At 32.1% G+C, this 22,643-nt stretch overlaps 1 protein-coding gene across 5 annotated transcripts in view; it reads left to right on the top strand.

The window, feature by feature from the left end:
* Positions 1-22,167, top strand: part of LOC145694789 (uncharacterized) — a 58,230-nt gene extending 36,063 nt beyond the window's left edge. For all 5 annotated transcript variants that reach the window (XM_081771427.1, XM_081771429.1, XM_081771426.1 and 2 more), the window contains 5 exons: positions 759-973; positions 3,874-4,152; positions 4,958-5,200; positions 7,306-7,550; positions 13,812-22,167. In XM_081771427.1, coding sequence (XP_081627553.1) covers positions 759-973; positions 3,874-4,152; positions 4,958-5,200; positions 7,306-7,550; positions 13,812-13,869 — 1,040 coding nt within the window. In that variant the 3' untranslated portion in view covers positions 13,870-22,167. The remainder of the gene's footprint in view (positions 1-758; positions 974-3,873; positions 4,153-4,957; positions 5,201-7,305; positions 7,551-13,811) is intronic.
* The last annotated feature ends 476 nt before the right edge of the window (positions 22,168-22,643 follow it).

Below are 22,643 nucleotides of genomic sequence, written 5' to 3'. Positions count from 1 at the left end.
GGTACACAGTTTTCTGTGTTGATCTAGCATTGTTATGTAGTTGGTGAGCAAGTAGATTAAGGGATGTCGAAGTCCGGTATAGAAAACCAAAAATAATGGAATCAGTGTGTGACCACACAAAAATAAAAAATGATCGGCCGTAACCGTTAATTCGTCATCGAAACAAAAACTATCAGCATTTGGTTATATTTTCATGAATATTTAACGAAGGTTTTAATTTGTAACAGACTAGATTAAGTTTGGCATAAAAAAAATACAAAATCTCATTATTTCCCTTAAGACAGGAAGTTAACAAATAAATAAATAAATAAATAAAAATCAATGTGTAAAAGCAATTCTTTGTATTGTATAGACCACCAACCTGATTAGGCATATAGTACTTATATTATCTTTATTATTTAATAATTTCCCGTATTATTATCTAGTCTGAAGTAAGTGAGATTGTTACATCATTGTACAACAACTGCTTTTACATTCATCCTCGTTTTTCTAGTCTTCTTTACATTGTTCGATGACGTGCTGTCTTTCTGGTACTGTCTATGGGGCTTCCTGTTATTTGAATGGCTATTGACACGCATCCTTTGCGTATGTGTACCCGAGTTCGATTACCCCATTCATGTAATTATTTCATAGCTGGAGTAAATCAAACTTAATAAAATATGTTCTCTCAATGATGATACCTTATTGTGTTTGTAGTATTTTAGAAGTAAAACTTCAAATTTTTATTGTTGTTATTAATGTTATTATTATATTTATAGGTATTGCGGAAACTCATTGTGTCCTGAAAGAGCATACATCGCAGTTGGAATCTGAATTAGCTAAACGTGAATCTGCAATGTCTGAACTTGGACATCAAACCCAAGAAATTTTCCAGAAACGAGAGCAAATTGAAATTCAAGCTAAAGAGCGTTTTAAGGAGCTAGAGGAAGAAGTAAAGAGAGATAAGAATATAATAAGGGATCTAAGAAAACAGGTAGGAGAATATAAATTCTTGTACTGAGGATGTCAACTAAGCGTAAAAGACATTAGATCGTTTTTAAATTGTGGTAAAATGCTTCCCCCTCCCTCTTTTCCGTAGATTAATTACTGACAAGTAAACCTTACGTTTGGGTGAATCGAGTTGCTGACTGAGATACATATGAGAAAGTAGTACTAAATGTGGTCAGTATTTCAGTGAAGTTGTAGGTGCGAAGCTCCAGGGGTTTAGGAGATACAGCTACCAGAACATTACATGGAAGTACAGAATAGTCTTCATACAGTTGGAGATAAAAGCTCTGTAAGACCTCTTGTAACGACAAAAGGTGAATAACAACTATATGGGTACATATTAGGACTAGGGAGAAGTTATATAGTAAGGGTATACCTGACGGCGGCCATCTTGAAATTCGCCATTTTGAATTAAGGTTAAGTTTTTAAAATAGGAATATGGTCATGTGATACATGATTTAAGGCGCAAATTTAATCAGAAGAACAATGGTGACGTTAATTTTGATTTACGCGCAACTGGTAAAAAGTTACAGGGAAATTAAACATTGTTGCAGCATATGTATTAGTCCTTTACCCCACCTTGTAAATTTTGTGTTAATGATAATAATTAAATAAAAAGCAGGTGGATAAATATTAGGTCTATGGTAAGAGTTGCCTTGATGGCGGTCATGTTCAAATCCGCCATTTTGAATCAGACAAACGTTTTAAACAAAACGCATAACAGTGACACCTTATTAATAGCAAATTTTACCATAACTCCAACGGTATAACCAGTTTTGCTTTATCATTAACCAGCACAAAATTAAATGGGAATAGAGTAATGCAATAGATGACTTCGGGCTAGAAGTTAATCAGAAATACAATGGTGGCGTTATAATGTTAGTTGTTTGATGCTGTACTTACACGCCATTTCGTTGTTTTTCTTGTATCCTGTTCACATCTATTTCTCGCTCGCTCTTGTCCTCACTGATTCAAAATGGCGGATTTGAACATGGCCGCCATCAAGGCAACTCTTACCATAGACCTAATATTTATCCACCTGCTTTTTATTTAATTATTATCATTAACACAAAATTTACAAGGTGGAGTAAAGGACTAATACATATGCTGCAACAATGTTTAATTTCCCTGTAACTTTTTACCAATTGCGCGTAAATCAAAATTAACGTCACCATTGTTCTTCTGGTTAAATTTGCGCCTTAAATCATGTATCACATGACCATATTCCTATTTTAAAAACTTAACCTTAATTCAAAATGGCGGATTTCAAGATGGCCGGCGTCAGATATACCCTTACTATATGACTTCTCCCTAGTCCTAATATGTACCCATATAGTTGTTATTCACCTTTTGTCGTTACAAGAGGTCTTACAGAGCTTTTATCTCCAACTGTATGAAGACTATTCTGTACTTCCATGTAATGTTCTGGAAGCTGTATCTCCTAAACCCCTGGAGCTTCGCACCTACAACTTCACTGAAATACTGACCACATTTAGTACTACTTTCTCATATGTATCTCAGTCAGCAACTCGATTCACCCAAACGTAAGGTTTACTTGTGAGAGAAGCAAAAGGATGCATTATTAACTATTTAAAAGAGCAATAATGTACTTATTACATTAAGCAGTAACTCGCAATTCTTGCAGACGATTTCGGAGTTTGTATACTCCTTTATCAGTACCGGTGGTGAAATTCGATGCTATACAAATAACATGTTGAAGAAATTTCTCATCTTGTATGAACGTTCTTTTATGAATTTCTATGAACGTGACAACCATAGTAGGAAAGCAGTACTCAAATTTCTTTTTACGTTCTCACTCTTTAAATTTCTTGATAGGAGGCAGATCCTTCTCCTGTGCATTTAAATACGATAGATACTCAGTAACGGCTGTAAATGCTTGGTACCAAAAAATAATCACAGTATACTAATACTAAAAACTGTCATTGTACAAATTCACGCATTTTAGTTGCAAATTGGCGTGATGTCATATCTGTTTTGGGATCTCGCATTAGTAACCTTAGTCTCTATTGTATTTAAGTGCACAGGAAAGGGACACATATATATTTACCTGCCTTTTATCTCGAAATTTGAGAAGTGAGAAGAACATAAAAACAAATTTGAAAATGGTTTTCGTACTAATGTTTGTCAGGATTGGCAAGATGTGAGCAATAAATTATGGAATTAACTCGATATAATGAAGATAAATTTTCATTGACATACAAACACTGAAATCAAATTAAATATTGTTCTGATAACTCAGTTAAGAGTATCTTCTTTTAAAGGGAAAAACATGAAATCACTTCCAAATTCCATGTATACCTGTGTCTAGGATCGAACTAGAGAGGGACCTCTCGCATCAGGGATAGGCGCTGTGTCATTCAGCCTTCGTACTTTCTACGGAGAGATTATTTAAGGCAGAATTAGTCATTCGTCGCCACGATATTCTTTCCATGTACTTTTCTTGTAGTAAATAGAAACTATTTTTGAACCAAGGTATTTATGCAGTTATCCCAGTGAAGTCCTAATTTTGAAGAAAATGCAAAAAATAGACATCATTCGGTATTTTAAGCAACAATATACGTAGACAATATAAAGCAAAATAGGCAAAGTAAAGTTTGATGAAATTGAAACAAAGATCACCCACCGAAATAAACTTTAACATGTTCATTTGTGGTATATTTTTAATATTAAAAATATACTTTTTGCCTATCGTTCGGTTTCTACCTATGAATTGTGACTCTCTTGGTATTTAAATTCAACGAAAAACTTGCTCACGAAAACTCATTATTTTTATTATTTGTAAACTTTGAAGGTTATACAAAATAAGCTGCAAATTCTCACATACATTAATTTATAAATGAAGGTTTCCTGTTTTTCTCTGCCTAGATATTTACTGAAAAGAGAGAGAGTTCTCACTTAAGAAAACAGATCTCAAGTTTGAAGATTGGTTTGGAGACGGCAAATCAACTTGTGGACGCTAAGAAACAAGAAATCGCTTGGATGACGGGAGAGTATGATACACTGCAACAGCTTCACATGAGACTGCAAGTAGAGCTGGAAGGAGCTCAACAGGCACAACATACAGCACAGGAAGAATCAGATAGATTAAAGAGGGAGTTAGAGGAGAGCAAGGCCAAGGACCCAGTACTGGCAGATCAATTGAAAGTAAGTTACTTTTACCTGTATAAAGTAGGCAGAATAATTGATTCTTCCAAATAGATGCTTTAACGACTAATTGATTCTTCAATATAATCGATATGTGTATTTTTATTTATTACTAAAGGGGATTACGTTGAAACTTTTAAATACATTTGTTTCATTTATCATAAATTTTATACATTACAGTACAACCCCTCAAATCCGAACTAATTGGGGCTGAAGCCTGTTCGGATTTCGGGGGGTTCGGATTACCCGGGATATTATGTACTTATTTCGTCACTGAATTGGCGGTAAAACAACGACTGAGGTTAGACAGGGTGGCCCAGTGGTCGAAAGGGCAGTGACCTTGACTGGCGGGTGTACACTCATGTCCAAAATAATTATCGCATATCTATAACTGTCTTCTTGTAAGAATATAATTAAATAATGATTTAGAATAAGCATTAAATCTAAAAATGTTAAAACCTTAAAGAAAACTAAATTTGTGTGATTAAATTTTTTTTTTTTCATTTTCCAGCTGTAGTTATTTATTTTATTTTTTTTTTTTTCTCCTGAGAACGTGTTCGGATTTGCCGGGTTTTCGGATTTCCGGGGTTCGGATTTGAGGGGTTGTACTGTATTAGCATGATGCCTTTAATAATTTTATAGAAGAAAATATGTAAGAAAAGGTGAATATAAATAGTTTAAAAAGTAAGTAAAGTAAGATCATACACTATATGATTGTACATGATAAGGTAATATATTTATGTATATACATAAATACATAAAGGGAAGATACAGGCCTTGTTAACTCGTAATTTTCTTTTAACAGACTCTGAGTTGTCATCTGCATCAGAAAAGCCAGGAAGTTATAGGGCTTCAAGAACAATTACGGCTTGCTGAAGGTCGGTGGGAAGTAAAGGAAACAGGTCTCCAGAGAACGCTGCTTTCTCTGCAAGAAGAAGTGAAATCACTGAGAGAGGAGTTATCATCAGTTCGAAAGGATAAATTCGCTCTTCAGAGTCAAGTTGCAGAACTTCAGGCAGCTTTGCATAGCAGTCTAGAACATAGCAAGGTAAACCATTTTGTTGAAAACGCTGATTTATCCACATGTTTTAGAATGTTCCAGATTTTTTTTATAATAATAATAATAATAAACGTATTACCATGATGTTTTCCATTGTACAAGCTTTGCTTTTAACAGACTTAAATCTGGTTTCAACTACTCGCTGAGGAAAACGATACGTGTGAAAAATATTAACGTGTGACAGTTTCGCCCATTATCCAAAGTGGATAGTTGGCGAAACTGTTACTTTTATTTTTATTTTATTTATATATTTTTATTTTATTTATTTATTTATTTTTACAACAAACGTATTGTTTTGCTCAGCGAGTAGTTTAAATCAGATTTAATTCAGTATTCTTAAATTTATTTTGTCGTTTGCATGGAGTTTCTCGCGGAAAAGATTTCGGAATTCAATCCATTGTTCAGTTATCAATTTTGAGGCAGTAACGCAATGCACATAAATAACATGTTCTGATTTGTGTAGAACTCCAGACAGCTTCGAATAGCAATCTAGAACATAGCAAGGTCAACTATTTTCTTGAAAACTGATTTGGCCACAAGTTTAAGATGTTTCACATTTTCTTACTAGAAAGACGTTTCAGTGTTTGAAATTTATTGAGTTTCTCGCGGAAAAGATTCCGAACCCAGTTTATTGTTCAGTTATCAATTTTGAAGCAGTAACGCAATGCACATAAAGAGTATGTTATGATTTGTTTGCATAGGTAGTCAGATCTAAAATAGGTATTGTGCAGTTGTACTACTTTTAAATATAGTAAAAGAATATTTACTTACCAGATTTCTAATTTTCGTTTAAATTGAAGTAAGTCAACATATTTTAAGTTCTCTCTTTTTTAAGAAAACCTAGTTAGTTTACGTTATTTTGCATAAACAGGTAATTTTACGTACATAAGAATGCTTAAAATGGTCGTTTGTCATCATCACCGGTATACAGTGATCGATTCCATTGAAAATGACAAACTTATGGAAAACAAGTGTTTTGAGTGGAAAACTATTACAGTTTGTATTAAATATAGAAACTATGTACATGCAGTTTGTATTTTTTAATTAATATAAGGTAAAAAAAAAAATTCTGCAATATAGAAGAATAATGTGTGTAGTATGTATCTATCGTAGTTTGCCATTCGCACGCTATGATTTATATGTTGTAACTTCAACATTACAAGTATCCACAAAACACTTTATTTATTTTTTATCAGTTCTGCTCTCCAAAAACTGAGAACATCTGTGTTGCCTCACCTATGTTAGATAGCGGAACAGTAAATGCGGCTTTTAGTTGTAGATTTTACCAACAACCTACGTTCTCCTGCTAATAGTGATTGACAGCAAGCAGCAGAACGAGGCAAAGACTTGAACTGTTATTTTATTTATTTATTTTTCTATTTTACGTACTTTCTATCTTACTTTCTCTATTTTTCTTACTCTTATTTATTTACTTACTCTCTTCCTTTCTTTCATTTGTGTATTGCTTGCTTTCATGCTTTCCTTCTTTCTTTGCAACATGAATCCGAATACAGTTTGTCAATGTGAGCCACCTCCATGTGTTCTTCAGAAGTGAAACTTTTTTAATACATGGTGGGAAGGCTGAATGACGCTCATATATTGCTCACAATAGACATAAGAAAGGCTGTAATGTTAAAACTTTTTATTTATTTATTTTTGGACATTTTTTCTCTCTTTCTTCCTTGGACTTCTAACCTAGTAAACATAATAATGGCAAAAGAAAAATCACCTAAGAAATTAAAAGATCACATACATATTCGAATGTTCAGTTTAGCGCTTTGGGTGCCCTGCATATGGAGCTGAATTAATAAACGTTAGCAGTATAAGAATAATGTTGTTTCCTTTCCAAGATGTCCATCTTGCATATGGTATGGAAAAGTGCAAATTCCACGAAAAAAGAGGCAAAGTAAGTAGGTTTCACTGTATGATATTACTTTTATGTAACTTAGGTGTTAAAATCGGTCTCAAAAACTAGAAATAATGGCGTTGAAGCCATAAATTGACCACATATCCCTAACAGCTGTTTATCTTTTTTGTAACGCTATCGAATTTAACCTTGTATTTAGAAATTAATGTCTAACTGCATTTTGTAGGTAATGAAGCTGAAACTGGCAGAATTTGAATCCGAGAATAAGGACAGGTTACCTGATTTAACTTCGAGTCTTCCATCTCCGACAAAATACGATGAGAGCTTTATCAGCGAACTTTTGAAGCAGAGTACTGTTGTTCCACAATCGAAACCATTAAATAATTTACAGTGTTGCTTGAATTCTCTGAAACAAGAAATGGCAACATTGCAGAAACAACTAACAGAGAAAACTAGTCAGACGTCTTGGAGGTGAGTAAAGTGGTATATCCTGTATTTATTTATTTATAATTTTTCTTTCTTATATTGTATATAATTCTCTTTTTTATCTGTATGTATTTTTTTCTCTTTTGGTTTGTTTCAAAAAAGAAAATTAAATCTAATTGAAAGTTGTGGAAATTCAATTTCTGAAAGATGTTTCTTCTTACTAGCTTATTCTAAAGACGATACTAAAATTTAGGTACTTAGATCCTTAAGTTACAAATTGGACATGTAAGAGGTTATGTATCTTCGAACTGTTTTGTGTACACTGATAATATGTAATAAGAAATCTATTTAAAAATTTGTATAAATCGCTCATTTCAACTGAATAGAACAAGAGTTCCGCCTATTACACTAACTTCCTGGGTAAATTGTGAAGGAAATTATGTTTTCCTGAGATAAATGAATTGATACATTGATTTATCAACAGAATGGTTAGAAATCTTTTCAAAGTAGTCTTAGTTATTATATCCGATTCTTACTATTATTATTTGGTGGCAGTAGGCAAGAATAAGATACTTTTTCTAAGGAAATCGTTGTATCTGTAAGTTTAAAACTGGCTCTCATTTGTTCCTAATCTTGTAGGCTTCTTCACGTACATTTTCAATTTGAGACCCCGTAAAACATTGTGTAATTACCGCACTTTAACCTTTATGGTCTCTCAAAATAATAATAATAAAGTAAATAGAAAGGGTTTTTGATAAAAAAAATTTAGCACATTAATAAAGGACTTACTTGTCTATTAATTTAATAATACCATTTATAGTACTACAAGGTATAATGATTCCTCCAGTCTCTAATATAATTAAAAAAAAAACGCCCTGTCGTTGACTGCACGTTCATTTAGAGAGAATATTTGCAAGGTCAATGTTGTAATTTGCATTAACGAAATTCAGTCTTCTGTTACTTTTTTCTAATGCTGCCCATTCCAGCTCAAAACTATTTATAAATTAAAAATAAAATCTGACCAAAGCAGATACTTACTATTACTAATCTGTGCTACAATTGCAGCAATATATCATTTTCCTTCGCCGAAACTTTTCTCTGTTGTAAAGGTTCTCTTTCTTTCTCTCTCTCTCTCTCTCTCTCTCTCTCTCTCTTTATATGCATCTATCTATGCTTTCTATGCATCTATTTCGATCATGCTTTCTATGCATCTATATGCGTGTATAAAAATGAAAGTCACTATGTTTGTGACTTAATAACTCTTGAACCACCTGACAGATCTCGATCAAATTTGGCATATTGATGAGGTTCGGGCCCCAGATGGTTTTTATCATTTCACTTTGACAACATAGTGGAAGGGAAGATACATATATAAAAATGATCGAAAATGGCCGATATTAGTGTTGAATCCATAGTTTGTGGGGTTGCTGAGATGAGCAATGATACTTTAGATGCTGTTTAAATCCATATACGAGTGTTGGATATATAAGAACGACTCCAACGTAGATAAAAATAAACAAACAATTTTCTAGCTCTGTCTTACATCTTTTTTCTCTGCCTTGAACGCAAGTTCTCAAGTTTTTCTCAATCTTTCTTCCTTCCAGAATATTCTTCTTCTACCCCTTTACACACACACACACACACATATATATATATATATATATATATATATATATAAAAGATGAAAAGTGTAGACCAACCTGGGTGCACAAGTGCTTCCTTTCGAAGTTATAGGCTGCCGAAAACTTGAAAAAATGAACTTTAATGGTTCATAGCTCCAAACCTATGGGACCTACCGTAGTCGGGTCAAGGCAAAGATGAACTTAGCTTCGCATTCTGCCACTAGAGTGACAGTAAATCAAGATGGCAGTAAACGAATACAGGAGAGCATTTTGTGTTCTCGAATTTCATGTAAAACAATATGTGGTTAGTGTTCAACAAAATTTCAGAACGAAGTTTGGGTTAGGTTCACCAAGAGGGCATTCAATTCAGAAGTGGTACAGACAATTTAAAGAAAATAAGTGTATCTGCAAGAGGAAATCAATAGGCCGGGCAGAAGTTGATCTTGTACGTGCGACTTTCGTCAGAAAGCTACAAAAGTCAACGGTCCGTGCAAACAAAGAATTGAAGCAGACAGCAGTGTGGAAGATCCCGCAAAAACATTTGAAATTTCTCCCACACCAATTGAAATTCTTGCATGCGCTTAAATTACTGACAAGGACAAGAGATTTGAGTTTTACGAGTTTTGCATAGCGATGAAAAACCTTATGAAAAGAAGTGGTTTCGTTGAGTTACATGATGAGGCTACATTCCTCCTTTCGGGGAAGGTAAGCAAACAAAATCTGAAGATCTGGGCTTTGGAAAACTCCCATGGTTATGAAGAACATATCCATGATTCTACCAAGATGAACGCTTTTTGTACAATCATCCGTAAAAGGAAAGTGTATGGTCCTATATTTTTCGAGGAGGACACTAAATTGAGTTTTTTCACCTTCACATGCTGCAAAACATCGATTTTCCCGCAGCTGAAAAAAGACATGAAAAGTTTTATTTTCCAGGAGGACGGGGTAAACCCTTATTGGACCAGGTTATCAGAAAGCAATCCAACAGAAGGTTACCAAATCAATGGATAGAATTGAGCTAGTTGTATGGATCAGGTTCTTTATTCTAACCTCTCCCCTCCCCCGGTCACCAGACATCACCCCGTGCGACTGGAGTTATGTTAAAAACGAAGTGTATCAGCTTGAACTTCGAGTACTCATTCAAGAAGCAGTTGCATGTATTGACTCTGATATGTTGGAAATAGTATGGCAAAAATTAAACTATCAGTACAATGTGCGCCAAATTACAAATGGCACTCAAATTGAACATCTTTGACGTGAAACATAACACGTATGTATTAAAAAGAAAAGAAGTTTTTCTTTCATTTAACATAAGTTGCATGTCATTGTGAGTAAACAAACATGAATTATTAAATTTTGAAATCGGGAAGATCATTTACAATATATATGTATGGGTAAAACCGTATAAAGTGAGCCAATGAGGGTTGGTTGACCATTTTATAATCAAATAATTTTTTGTTCCTGGATTTATACATGATTACAGAGCCCAAAAGTAATAAATTTCATTTTTTTTTTTTTTTTTAAAAATCGTTTTGCCATCTCCGTTGGTAGCCATTTTTGTTTGACAATACGCGTTGATTCTAGCATTTGTAGAGGTTTGCGTTAACTTATATTACTCAGACCTGGTGAAAGCGAGATTGATGCAACAAAAATCATCTCATTCAGGAAAAAACAGTTTATCTTATGTCCAGTACAATGAAAATTGCATGCAAAATAGTCCAAATCCACCTAAACAGTTGACATCGAAATTGACAAATTTGCAATGTTCGAAGGGTATGACTCCAAGAAGAAATGCACTTTCAGACTTTTTATTTGGATTTGTGTCTACCTAAATGTACTGTATGAAAAACAAAAATGAAACAATGAAAGTTGCGTCTGTTACAAGTTACAATATTTCAAAACGGAAAGTTACAATATCGGATTTTTTTAAATATCAAAATATGAATACACTGTACCTTTGTTGGGACAAAGTTTAAAACTCTGAAATTTTGACAAACAGATCATCTATTATGTATTGAGATTTATCTACAAGTCAAGTTACAGGGGGTTAAAAACCATACAAAAAAAATAAATAAAAAGAAAATAAAAACTAGAAAAATGTATTATAGTTATCAATAATAAATTATAATATGATCTCAACTAATTTTGTACTACATATAAACGTACCTGTGTTATGTGAAGTAGCTGACATAATGTAAATGTTAAATTAATGTGAATAATTTAAAATTGTGGTTAATTAGGAAATCGTTCACGATCCTTTTAGGTTCGAATTAAAGAAGTTCCACTGTATAAACAACTCAGGCCAGAGTCACTATTTTATGACAGTTTTTATGAAGGATACCGTCAATAAAAACTCTTTAGTGCAAAGAAAATTATTATTATATTATTTACAACTGATTTTTTACTCTTGGAGCCTGTTTGTGGTTCTACTATGATTTGTATACATTAAGAAGTTTTTGATATTTGTTCACTTAATTTGTGAGTAATGTTATATATCCTGTCAGTAGATGTAAATTCTAAGGCACTTGTTTCCTTAGAACATTATTCATGGACCCCCAAGTTTGGTCTTCCTCATTTTTCATAAAAGTAGTCCATGGCACTGTGGGATGATAAAATGACACATGCATATCTTTATGTTTGTCACTGATGTCGTTCACCTTTGCCAGCCACCACTGACGATCATACACATGTGCGATGCAATCGAAGTGTAATTTGTACAGCATTGTAGCAGAATTAATTTCATATTCTGTGCTTGGTGAAGTAATAAAGTACTCAAAGTTTCTCTCGGAGGCACAGTGGCTCAGTGGTAGAGAACTTACCTCTGGTGCGTGGAGTCCCTGGTTCGATCCCCGCACTCCCGTTTCCTCCCACTTTCTCATTCCACCAATTCTTCCATCGTTCACTTGCCTTAATCATCGTCTCCCTTAGCCTATAGGGTATAATCGTGGGATATTAAATGGAAATATTTCATTTCTTTTTTCACTTTTAAGGTTTCTCTCTGACACAACAGAAACAAAACAATCAGAACCAAACTCTTGTGCTAGTAATTGTCACAGTTTGCAAATTGGTCAAAGAGTTTGCTGTTGTAATGTTAAATAATCTCTTGTTGTTATTGAGTTTAAATATTACTATTGCTTTCTCACTGAGAGTTTGGTATTGGTTTCTAAAGTTGTATCTTTTTAGGTCGATATAGCAATATTGTATAACATTGTTAATAGGCAAATACTAACAACTAGCGATCCTACCGACTGCGCCATTATTGAAATATGAAAGAAATCACTTACATGGCTAAAATTTGTTTTGCGTACTTTTAGTAATTATATATTTTACAAGATATTATGCGTTTAGAAATATTAACATTGGTCACAGCATTAAAATGCTGCCATAGTTGAAATATTGGAATTAATGTATCTATTTTCAACAACAACAACAACAACAACAACAAAAACAAAAAAAAAACTTACTTTAAACGTAATTACAACAATTTATAATTAAATCTTGGACCTAGTCCAACTCTGACACTTGCTTGTCCATCTTGCTGTCCTCAGCTAACAACACTTGTTTTGTGTGATCTTTAATATTTTGTATCTATACTTCGAGATGAATTTGAAGTATGATTTTTATATAATAGAGGGTTTATCTGTCAAAATTTTATATTTTAAAACTTTGTCCCAACAAAGATACGGGGTGTGCAATTTTTTTTTATTTTTTTTTTATTTTTATTTTTTTTATTTTTATTTTATTTTATTTATTTATTTTTTTTTTTTTTGAAACATTGTAACATGAAGAAAGCAATTCTCAGCTTGTTCTGTTTTCTTTTGTTTTGTTTTTTCGTATAATACTTTTAGGTAGCTACAGATTCCCAAACAATTAAGCCTGAGATTACGTTCGTTCTTGGAGTGCTATCATTTGAACATTGCTAATTTGTCAAATTTCGATATCAACTATTTAGGTGGATTTAAACTATTCATTTTATTAAATATGCACTGGACATAAGATAGACTGTTCATTCCTGAATAAAATGGTTTTTGTTTTATCAACCTGGGGATTAAGCAACCAATTGTTCGTTCTCTTGTACACTTGACATGGACTGTTATTGATCTTCAGCTGTTTTATTGTAAAAATCGAGATATTGATTGGTTCACACTTGTATATCTGTGTATTTATATCTTCTATAATGCAGACGTCAAGAGTGGGAAAAAGTCTAAACTATTCGTCACGGAAAATAGAAACAAAAATGGACTATCGGCTAGGCGGTCTAGATGAATCTGTTTAACTCAAGTAAACTCTTTGTTGCCTCATGATGAGGGCGCAGTACTGAACGTTTTACGCCCTATCAGTAATCAAAGCTGCAAACACTCGTACCAAAGCCACACAGTTATCTGGTATGAGCCACACAATGTTCATTTATTCTCTTTAAGATTCTTTGCAAATTATAGCGTAAAGTCAGTGTATACTGAAATAAAAATTATCTCCCCTTGTAACTCAAGATTGATGATCCCATTTTCGAAATCCTGTTGTAATATAATTAATTATCGTTGTTTTCGAATATTTCGTTATTTCTGTATATTTTATTCCTATATAAAATTATCTGTAGGTAAGATTTTTAGATAAAAATTAAACACGAAGATTTTATTTGTTTATGTATTTATTTATTTTATTTTATTTTTTTATACTTTTTAAGGCAAACACCTGTTTCAACCCCTAAGGAGTCGGAAAGTGTGGGAGTTCAGGACTTGTAGCAATCAGAACGTTAGTTTCTGTTTGAGACAAAAATATGGTGCACTATTATTGATCATCGCTAGTGATAACTTTTTGTCTTGTATTAGATGTAAAATATAAATATATATATAAAATATATTTTGTGAAAATAATTTATATATTATATATGTATAAATGTGTATATATAAGTATTTAAAATCACAGTTGGGTAGCAAATATCCTGAAACAAGTTAAGTTTAATTCCTGATTGATTATCCATTGTGTATATTAGAATTTGTGTATTACAATCATAATCTGTGATCCATTGTACATGAGGTTACCAGTGTTAAGATGCATAGGAAAAAATCTTATTGTAAGAAAATTGAATTCATTATAGCAATTCTGGTAAAATATATACTTCTAGCCCGGTACTATTTATATATTCTTGAACTTCGTGCTTGAGACTGCATTCCCTGTATTTTAAGACTGATATATAAATCTTCGAAATTATCATACAAGCCTGTGTTTGAATCCAGTTACTGGAAATAATAATAATAATAGTTGTATTGTATTATTAGTAATATATTGCTTTTTTGTTTGTTTGTGTGCGCAATTGTTTCGAGAAGTTTAATGGAGTGTGTTATTTTGCGCAAACCAAGAATATTGTCATATCAGAAATCACAAATGACAATATTAGAGATAATTTTTCCTTAGGAAACGTAGTTAATATTATAAACCGAATTTACATTTCCTTTCTTCCGCACTGAATTGCTTTTTTATATATATACACACCAGTCTTATTAAGAAAAATGGATGCTAAATATTCTCTCTATACCTCTGGTGTTTACAGATGTAATTTCAGTTTATATCACTTGGTACAGAAGGACTGTAGATCCACAGAGGTTGGAAGATCATTGAAGCCTTGTGCGTATACCAGAGCTTTGAAAATAACAATAATGTAAGCCGCCATTTTTTTAATGAGACAATGCAGGCTATAATGTTGTTATTTATAAAATCTTTATCTTATGTGCGCTGTTGTTTGTTTTATGTTTTGAGCATGTGTGATGTATGATATATATTAAACTATATTGTGAAGTTACTAAGTTCGTATATTTATATTGTTCAGTTACCATATCACATAATAAAGATATACATAATATCATGCTGGTCTAATTGAGGATCACATTTTTCAGTACATATATAGTTAATTATGTAGACGTGCATTTGTTTGTCCGAAAAATGAGCAAAATACACTTAATTGAATACCTTTATAATACTGTGTAAGTTAGAGTTGAGGATTAATACTGCTTGCATATGGATAAAATTTAAGAGAAGTTGCAGTCCAAGTCCAACTAAATATATGGCTATGTGCATACATGTAGAACTAGACGTCAGTTTACGGTATGTAGATTTGGTTATTTTTCTCGTTTAAATCGTGTCAGTCAAAGCTTATTTTAACGGGTTTGAAGTTGAATATTATTGGGTTACTTCAAAGTTCCTTAAAGTTGTTAATATTTTTCTTATTATTAATTAACTTATGTATGCGATACAGTCAACCAGAATGTCAAATCAAAGCAACTAATATTTACTAAACTTTCAAATATGTAGAACATACCTCTATCATTCATTTTTGTTTTCTAGAATTTAAAAAAATAGAAAAGAAAAAAATAGATCTCTAACGTATAGAAAGAAAGTTCTATTGATGTTACCACATTTCTACATTTGTTGAAAACGAATATGTCAAATTATCAGTTGTATTTTTATACCGACATGCAACCATGAATAAGTTACACTTCTAACTGTAGTCGGAATATGATTATACATGTCCGTAAATTTCTCGAGGAAATATGTTCGTCGTCATATTTTTGAGTTCCTAATTGATGAATTCCGAAAAGGAAATAAAGAAGCAAATTCTTTTAATGTCCCGTACTAAACAAGGCGCATATCCCTTCTAGTATAAGTACTCCACAACAATACACCAATAGCCATGATCGTACGAAAGATCAGATTCAGTTTCTGACAGGAGTGTGCATACGTTAAACTGCAGGCCTATGTCATATCGTGATGCTTATCAACAAACGTCACGAGAATTTCTCCCTTCGGGAAAAATAAATAGCATTTTTCGCTGCATGTTATTTTCGAGATCATTGTATGGATGGGGACGAGGTTAATTGTGCTTATCCACTCGTGGAATTATTACAGCGAATTTTGCAAGTAACGCGAAATCAGTTGAACAAAACCTGTAGAAATGCATAATAATATGGAAATGCATTATTTATAGACTGAAAGTTCTTAACTTTTGCACCTCCAAATTCTTACAGATCGTTTGAAAAATTATATTCAACATCGAAATGTTGCAGATAGCTGTCAGCATTATCAAGACTTAAATAATAAATAATATTTGGAAGGAATAATATGTTTGGAAGGTATAGTTATAGTTAGCTCCTTATTTTAACTAATTTCTTGTTGACTTTATTTTCTAGGAAGATTAGTTTTCAAAAAGCTTATTATTATCATGCGAATGAGGCAGATCTCGAAAATATTTCTTGCAGAATATTATGTAATGTATTTTTTAAATTGAGGAAGAATTGCTGGATGTTGAATTTTAAGTTATATTAACCAGTATGTTAAAGGAAAATAATAATAGAAATGTAATTTCAAATAACAATGCTCTGATTTATATATGATGAGATTATTTTCAACATGACAAACGTAGGTTAAAAAATTGCACCCTAAGTTGTTGGATATTCGTTCCATAGTCCTGGCATAAAGGCTGGTTATTATATAAATGCATTGTTTTTCTTTTCTACTGCATCTTTAAATTGTACATTATATGATAGTTTTTGTTTTATTTATTCATATATATGGGTGATTATAATGTGCCTTCTTTGACGTAATGGTGTATTTTATATGTAGTAGTGCTAAAGTACCAGTTGAGCTTTACACATAATTCAGCACCCAAGTTCCCGGATAGAACAAGAACACTCTCTTACGCTTTCAAAAATTTTCTTCATAGTATATATTACGTAAGATAATATAGGTTGTTACTGAAAATAATTGAATGTATGAGATTGAATTGCGAACTTGTCGGTTCTCTATATCTTTTTTGCATAGTAATTTTTGAAGTACAATTTGCTTTTTCTCTATTTTGTTTATAGATAGTAGTGTTATCTAGCCTGGAAAAAGTCCCTAAGATCCGATAGTATCATTCTTCGTGTAACTTATTGTGGTATATGCGTGTTGTAGAGTTCGGAGCCCATTATTTGCATGAACTTTTCATTAAAATCATCTAGTAAACATTTCTATTTACATATTTTTTCTTATAAAGGATTTCAATTTGTTTTAATAGAGAAAATAAATAGTTATGCTTCAAAACTATTTTCCAAAGAAGTGTCTTGTAAGATATTAGTTTTTAGTAGGAAAGAGGATACATATAAAGTTAGTTCCTTATTTAACTAGTCTCTTGTTGAGTTTAGTTCCTATGAAGATTAGTTTTCGAAAAGTTTATTACCAGCACTTGGATGGATATATCTCAAAATATTTCAGCATAAACCGCAAATTTGATTTTCTTCGGTTGTAATTTTAGTAAATAGGTGGCCGCTATGTCGGAGTATGGCAAATCAAGATTATTTCGATACATCAATACGTGACTCCAGAGTCAATAGAAACTTCTACATGTCTCCTGCAACAGGGCGTTAGTACAGATTTCGACTCTTCGTCTTCCTCTCTGTGATATGTGAGGGACTCAATATATGAACTCGACCCTAATTCTTCTTTACAGATGTAAATCTTGCGCAATGATGCAATTTAACGTTGCACCGAGAAAGGCACCACATCGGAGGTACGCCCGGGCCTCCGATATCTACGATGCCCAATATTGGAGTGATCAGCAACTGCAGAGATGCCTGTTTTGTTAGGAGTAAATAGAATATTAATACTTTTCTTTCAAAGGTGATATGGAAACATTTTGCCATACCTGTTACTTATTTGGCTCTAACTATAACCAATGTTGGAAGAGGCACAAATATAATCCTCCTAAAAGGCCGTAATTTTCGAAGCCATGTGACCACTCACGTACACATCAGCCATTCTTCCTGTGGATCAACACGCAGCATTTACGAACTACTTGCAGTAACTTCTCGGTTGTATTCACGGGTGTTGCTACCCAGTGATCGCATTCGTTATCATAACCTGAAACAGTCTTCTGTATTTGCGTGATGGATACCTTTAATTTACAGACAAATGGGACGGTAAGCTAAAATGCTAATATAGAACAATAACGCATACACAAAAATTTGTACCTACTCCGTAAACACTGCTCCTACTCAGCATTTTTATCATTATTTAAACTTTGGCACCACATCTCATGAAGTGCTTTGCTATCATTTGACTTTTAATTGACGTGCAGCCAACACATTGATTCTTATTGACATTATTTCTAGTTTCCTAGATAGTACTGCGCTACTTTTTAATTCCAGTTGCTCTGAAATCAGCTTATGATTCTGACTTAACACTGAAAATTTCGTCTCCACAGAGTCGGTCCCGAGACAACGCGCGCTAACACTTTGGGTGCTCGAAAACACTTCTGTTGTTGTATGTAATCGAGTTAAATTTAAAAATTGTACACTACCAGAGCAGTCTGTAATATTAGAACATTATTTAATATACCAGTTTAAATATATATTTATGTGCTTAGTGACTTGCTTGATTACTTTGTTATCTAGCAACAATATTGAAGAGTTTCTTGCATAATAACTAGAAAGAGTAGTATAAATTGTTTTCTTTAATATTTCCATGATCTATGTAATTATGTGTAGTTATAAGTGGAAATTCATTTAGATATATATAATATTAGTTTCATTTATTTATTTATTAAATATTGCTCATACAGTATTTAAACTGTATGGCGTGGTTTTATGTTTGTTTTTAAAAAAAATCTTAAATTTTAAACTATTCGTAGTGTTTGTTGTTAAATTGGAGTAGCTAAAAAAAAATCATGTATAATAATTTCTTTTCAAGTTGTGAATAAATATTAAACAAATGTGGAAATTGAAAATAATAATGCTATTTAAAACACATCTAATATGCAAGATATAAATTATATTTAAACTTACTTGCGATGTAGCGAAGATATTGTATTTTACACTCATGACTTTCTGTTTAGAAGTGTATCCTTAGTGTTATTTTATTATATATTCGTTAGTTATAAGTTCGTTTATGCCTTTTTTGTTATTTTTATGAAAGAAGATATATTTTTATTCTACTTTAAAAATATTCTTTATTTTGCATATTTTTCAATTTGTGTAATGCTATTATTATTATCCACTAAAAGTCAATAAACTTTTTTTTATATGTAAAAAAAAGTTTTTCAATATGCTTTATTTTATTTATATATTGTCATAGAACTACTTTCTTTTCAGTATTATGGGTTGAAATTATATTCAACATCTCAGCTTGTTTTAATTTTTTAGGAGTTGTAGTTTGTTGTATTTCAAAAACTATATATGTGTTTGAAAATGCTTAGTCAATATAATTAATTTTGTTATTTCGTGCATAATAAGAAAATATATTACTAAAATGGTATTGAAGTTGCAGCTATTGTGTTACTTAGTATCAAATATTCATTATTTTCCACTTGTTACTAAACTTCTAGAATGCTGGTTTTAACACTGATACTGATTTTCTTATCGTCATCCTTTGGTTGGACAATGAAGGTTCAGATCATCTATCTGGTACGCAAGCTTGTAATTAGTTTTTACCAAATAATAAACTACTACGATAGTTGAATAATGTTCTTGGAAAAAGAAAAGAAAAAGTCAGTGACTGCTAAAGAACAGACTGGAATAACTGAGATGTTCGTATTGCATAAATATTCATGTCAGGATGTAGTCTTCAGTGTAATGGTATTCTATTTTCATGTATGGTTTTATTTTTACATATAATTCCTTTTTTTAATTTTATAATGAACTTAAAATTTTACCTGTGAAAACTTACCACCGTAAATATGAATGTAATATTTAATTAACATAGTAAAAACTTATAAGTGCATTCCAAAACTCCTCACACTTTGAGATAATGTTCTGCAGAAACGTATAAAAGATTTTTTTTTTTAAGTAATTAGAACTTCATAATGTCCTGATGCAAAACTGCTACGTCTCACAAAACAGAGAAAGTATTGCAACTGGCACAACTTATACTCTTCTAATATTCTAAACTCGAAAACAAGATATTTGTATTGTTCTTTATGTTTGCTAAAATGCATCTTATTTTTTTAAATCTGATTAGACTATATAAACCTTATTCTTCTTTATATGTTCACGGAACTTTTACACTACTTGACTTAATGTAATGCACTGAATTTTCTAACTTTTTACAAGCTTTCACTTCTTTACAACATGTAAGATTTTAGAATACGTTCCAGTCTTGACATAAAGCATTGTGAACACATTTGAAGAGTTCTTGGAGTCTGTAATATCTATATATATATAAAAGAGAACGTACAAAATCCTTTGTCCGCTCATCACGCTAATACGGCTGAACCAATTTCTTTCATTTTTGGGGGGTTATTAGGATTTGGACCCTAGATGGTTTTTATCATATCACTTTAATTTTTAATTACCAGTGTCTTGAGATAATTGACCATTCAAGTGTCCATAACGTACAAATCCTTTGTTATTAGTTCATCATAGGTAAAAATAAACGTATTTATATGCAACCCGCATGACCGTGTCACTCGGCGGGTTAACATAAATGACAGGCGATATACAGCGGAAAATAGCTTGAATCTTCTGTTTAAAATTTTTTAATTGATTTGCTTATTTTTACAGACACTTTTACAATATGCCAGCACCGGGATGACCGCAGCGAAGCGGGGCGGGTTAACATAAATGACAGGCGATATAATGTTAAGATTTACTGCAATCTTCTATGGTTTTTATCATATCACTTGAAAGCGAAAAAGTAAAAATTATCTAAGTAACAAAGTTTATTGCGTTCCGGGGTGACCGCAGCGAAGCGGGGTGAACGCTGCTAGTATATATATATAACTACGATAATAGCAGTAACTGAGAAGGGAGAAAATTGTAAAAGTACTTGTAGCTTAAACAAAATAGATTACACTCTAGAAAGCGTAGAATATAACATCTTCGACACTGGAACTTAAACAGACTGTTGCTATATGTTATATTCTTGGATTTAGCAGAATATCATTTATTTTTTCTAAAAATACTGCTTACTGAGCACAAGATTATGAAGGGGCACTTCATAATTGTTCTTTGCTGCCTAGCTCTACATGTATATCTATTATATAAAATACATAGTATGTAATTGAATTAGTAAAAGATTTTAGGCACACTCAAAAGTTTCCGAAGTATGTAAAAATATTGTAATGTGATATCCATAACCAAAGGAAGAGAACAAGTTATTAAAATTTGCAGTGGCGGTGACTTTTTATTGTATATATACTTACACGGAAGAAGTCAAATACGCCATCTTAACTACGTATATTTCAATTAGTTGTATTAACAGAAAATATTTTCAAGTTAATTGCAACTGTTCTCATATAGTGGCTAACTGAAATTTTATTCTGTTCTTCCGGATAATTATTAACTACAGCAGTCTTGTTGCAGACCCATATGTGTGTCTAATTATAAAAATCTAACATTTGTCTCAGATTGCTTTGGTTATGATCGGTGCTAAATTTGGAAGCTGCAATAAGTATGTTCATGAATATTATTATTGATTATAAATGACAGTTTTCTTAACCATAAAATGTAGCAATTATTTACATTGGAATGACAAAGATTCTACAAATATATAAACCAGTATCTGTGTGAAATGCCTTAATCTAAATTCAACATAATTAGATATTACCTATGTATTCCTCGAAAAACCACAAGAAAAACATAGCTTCTTTTTGTAACTGTGTTTATTGTGTATGTCTTTTTCTTGATGTTTATTTGTAAGATAAATTCAACGTATTTGTTCTGTGTTTAATAACTACAGTGATGTTCATAAATTGCAACAAAGGTGCTTCTCTGGTGCTAAGTGTTTTCTTGGGAGCTTGTGCATATTAGTTTTAACAAGTTACTACCATTTGTTTATTTGATGTGTATACCGATGAACTTTTTTTTTATTATTATTATTGTTGCTGCTGATTTGTGTTAGCTTTTAATCTCATTGTGGAATGAAAGTCAATGCAATTTTCCTCGATTTTGCAGTAGATACTAAGTCTTGGATGCATTGTGGGCTTGCTTCAATTTAATGATAGTAAGCAAATAAAAATAGCATTATAGTTTTAAAAAAAAAATCTGTAAAAAATAAATTTCATATTTCTGATATTTGTTTGTGCTTCTTGTGTTCCCTTTTTATTGGGAAATGTGAGTAAGAAATTGTGGACTTAGAAAGAAAGAAATACGGCCAGAAATATAATTTAAAGGAAAATGGTTTCTTAATGATACAAACTTCTTCTCCGTCACATTAAATACGAAGTAATTTTAGGCACCCGCTTACTGGGCATTGTATTTTTCTTATTGGTTTCTTGGAGGGAGTCAAATTCGAATTTTCGAAAGTAATTCTCAGTAATGACATAATGGTTCGTTTTTCTTGTAGTGTCATGTAACACTTGCACGTAATGTAAAGATTAAACGCATGCAAAGAATGAGAAATATCGCCACTATTCAAAACTAATAAATTTTGATATGATTGGAAACTTAAATATAAGTGTACACCAAGAAAATTAAATCAGTACCATTATAATTCAAAAACATCGCGTCAAGGTAAAACAGGAAGCAGAGGGTACATTATTAATGATTGT

The sequence above is a fragment of the Thermobia domestica genome, chromosome 9 (genome assembly GCF_964235325.1).
Source record: "Thermobia domestica chromosome 9, izTheDome1.hap1.1, whole genome shotgun sequence".
Classification (NCBI taxonomy): domain Eukaryota; kingdom Metazoa; phylum Arthropoda; class Insecta; order Zygentoma; family Lepismatidae; genus Thermobia; species Thermobia domestica.
This window is presented reverse-complemented; position numbering and strand designations above follow the sequence as displayed.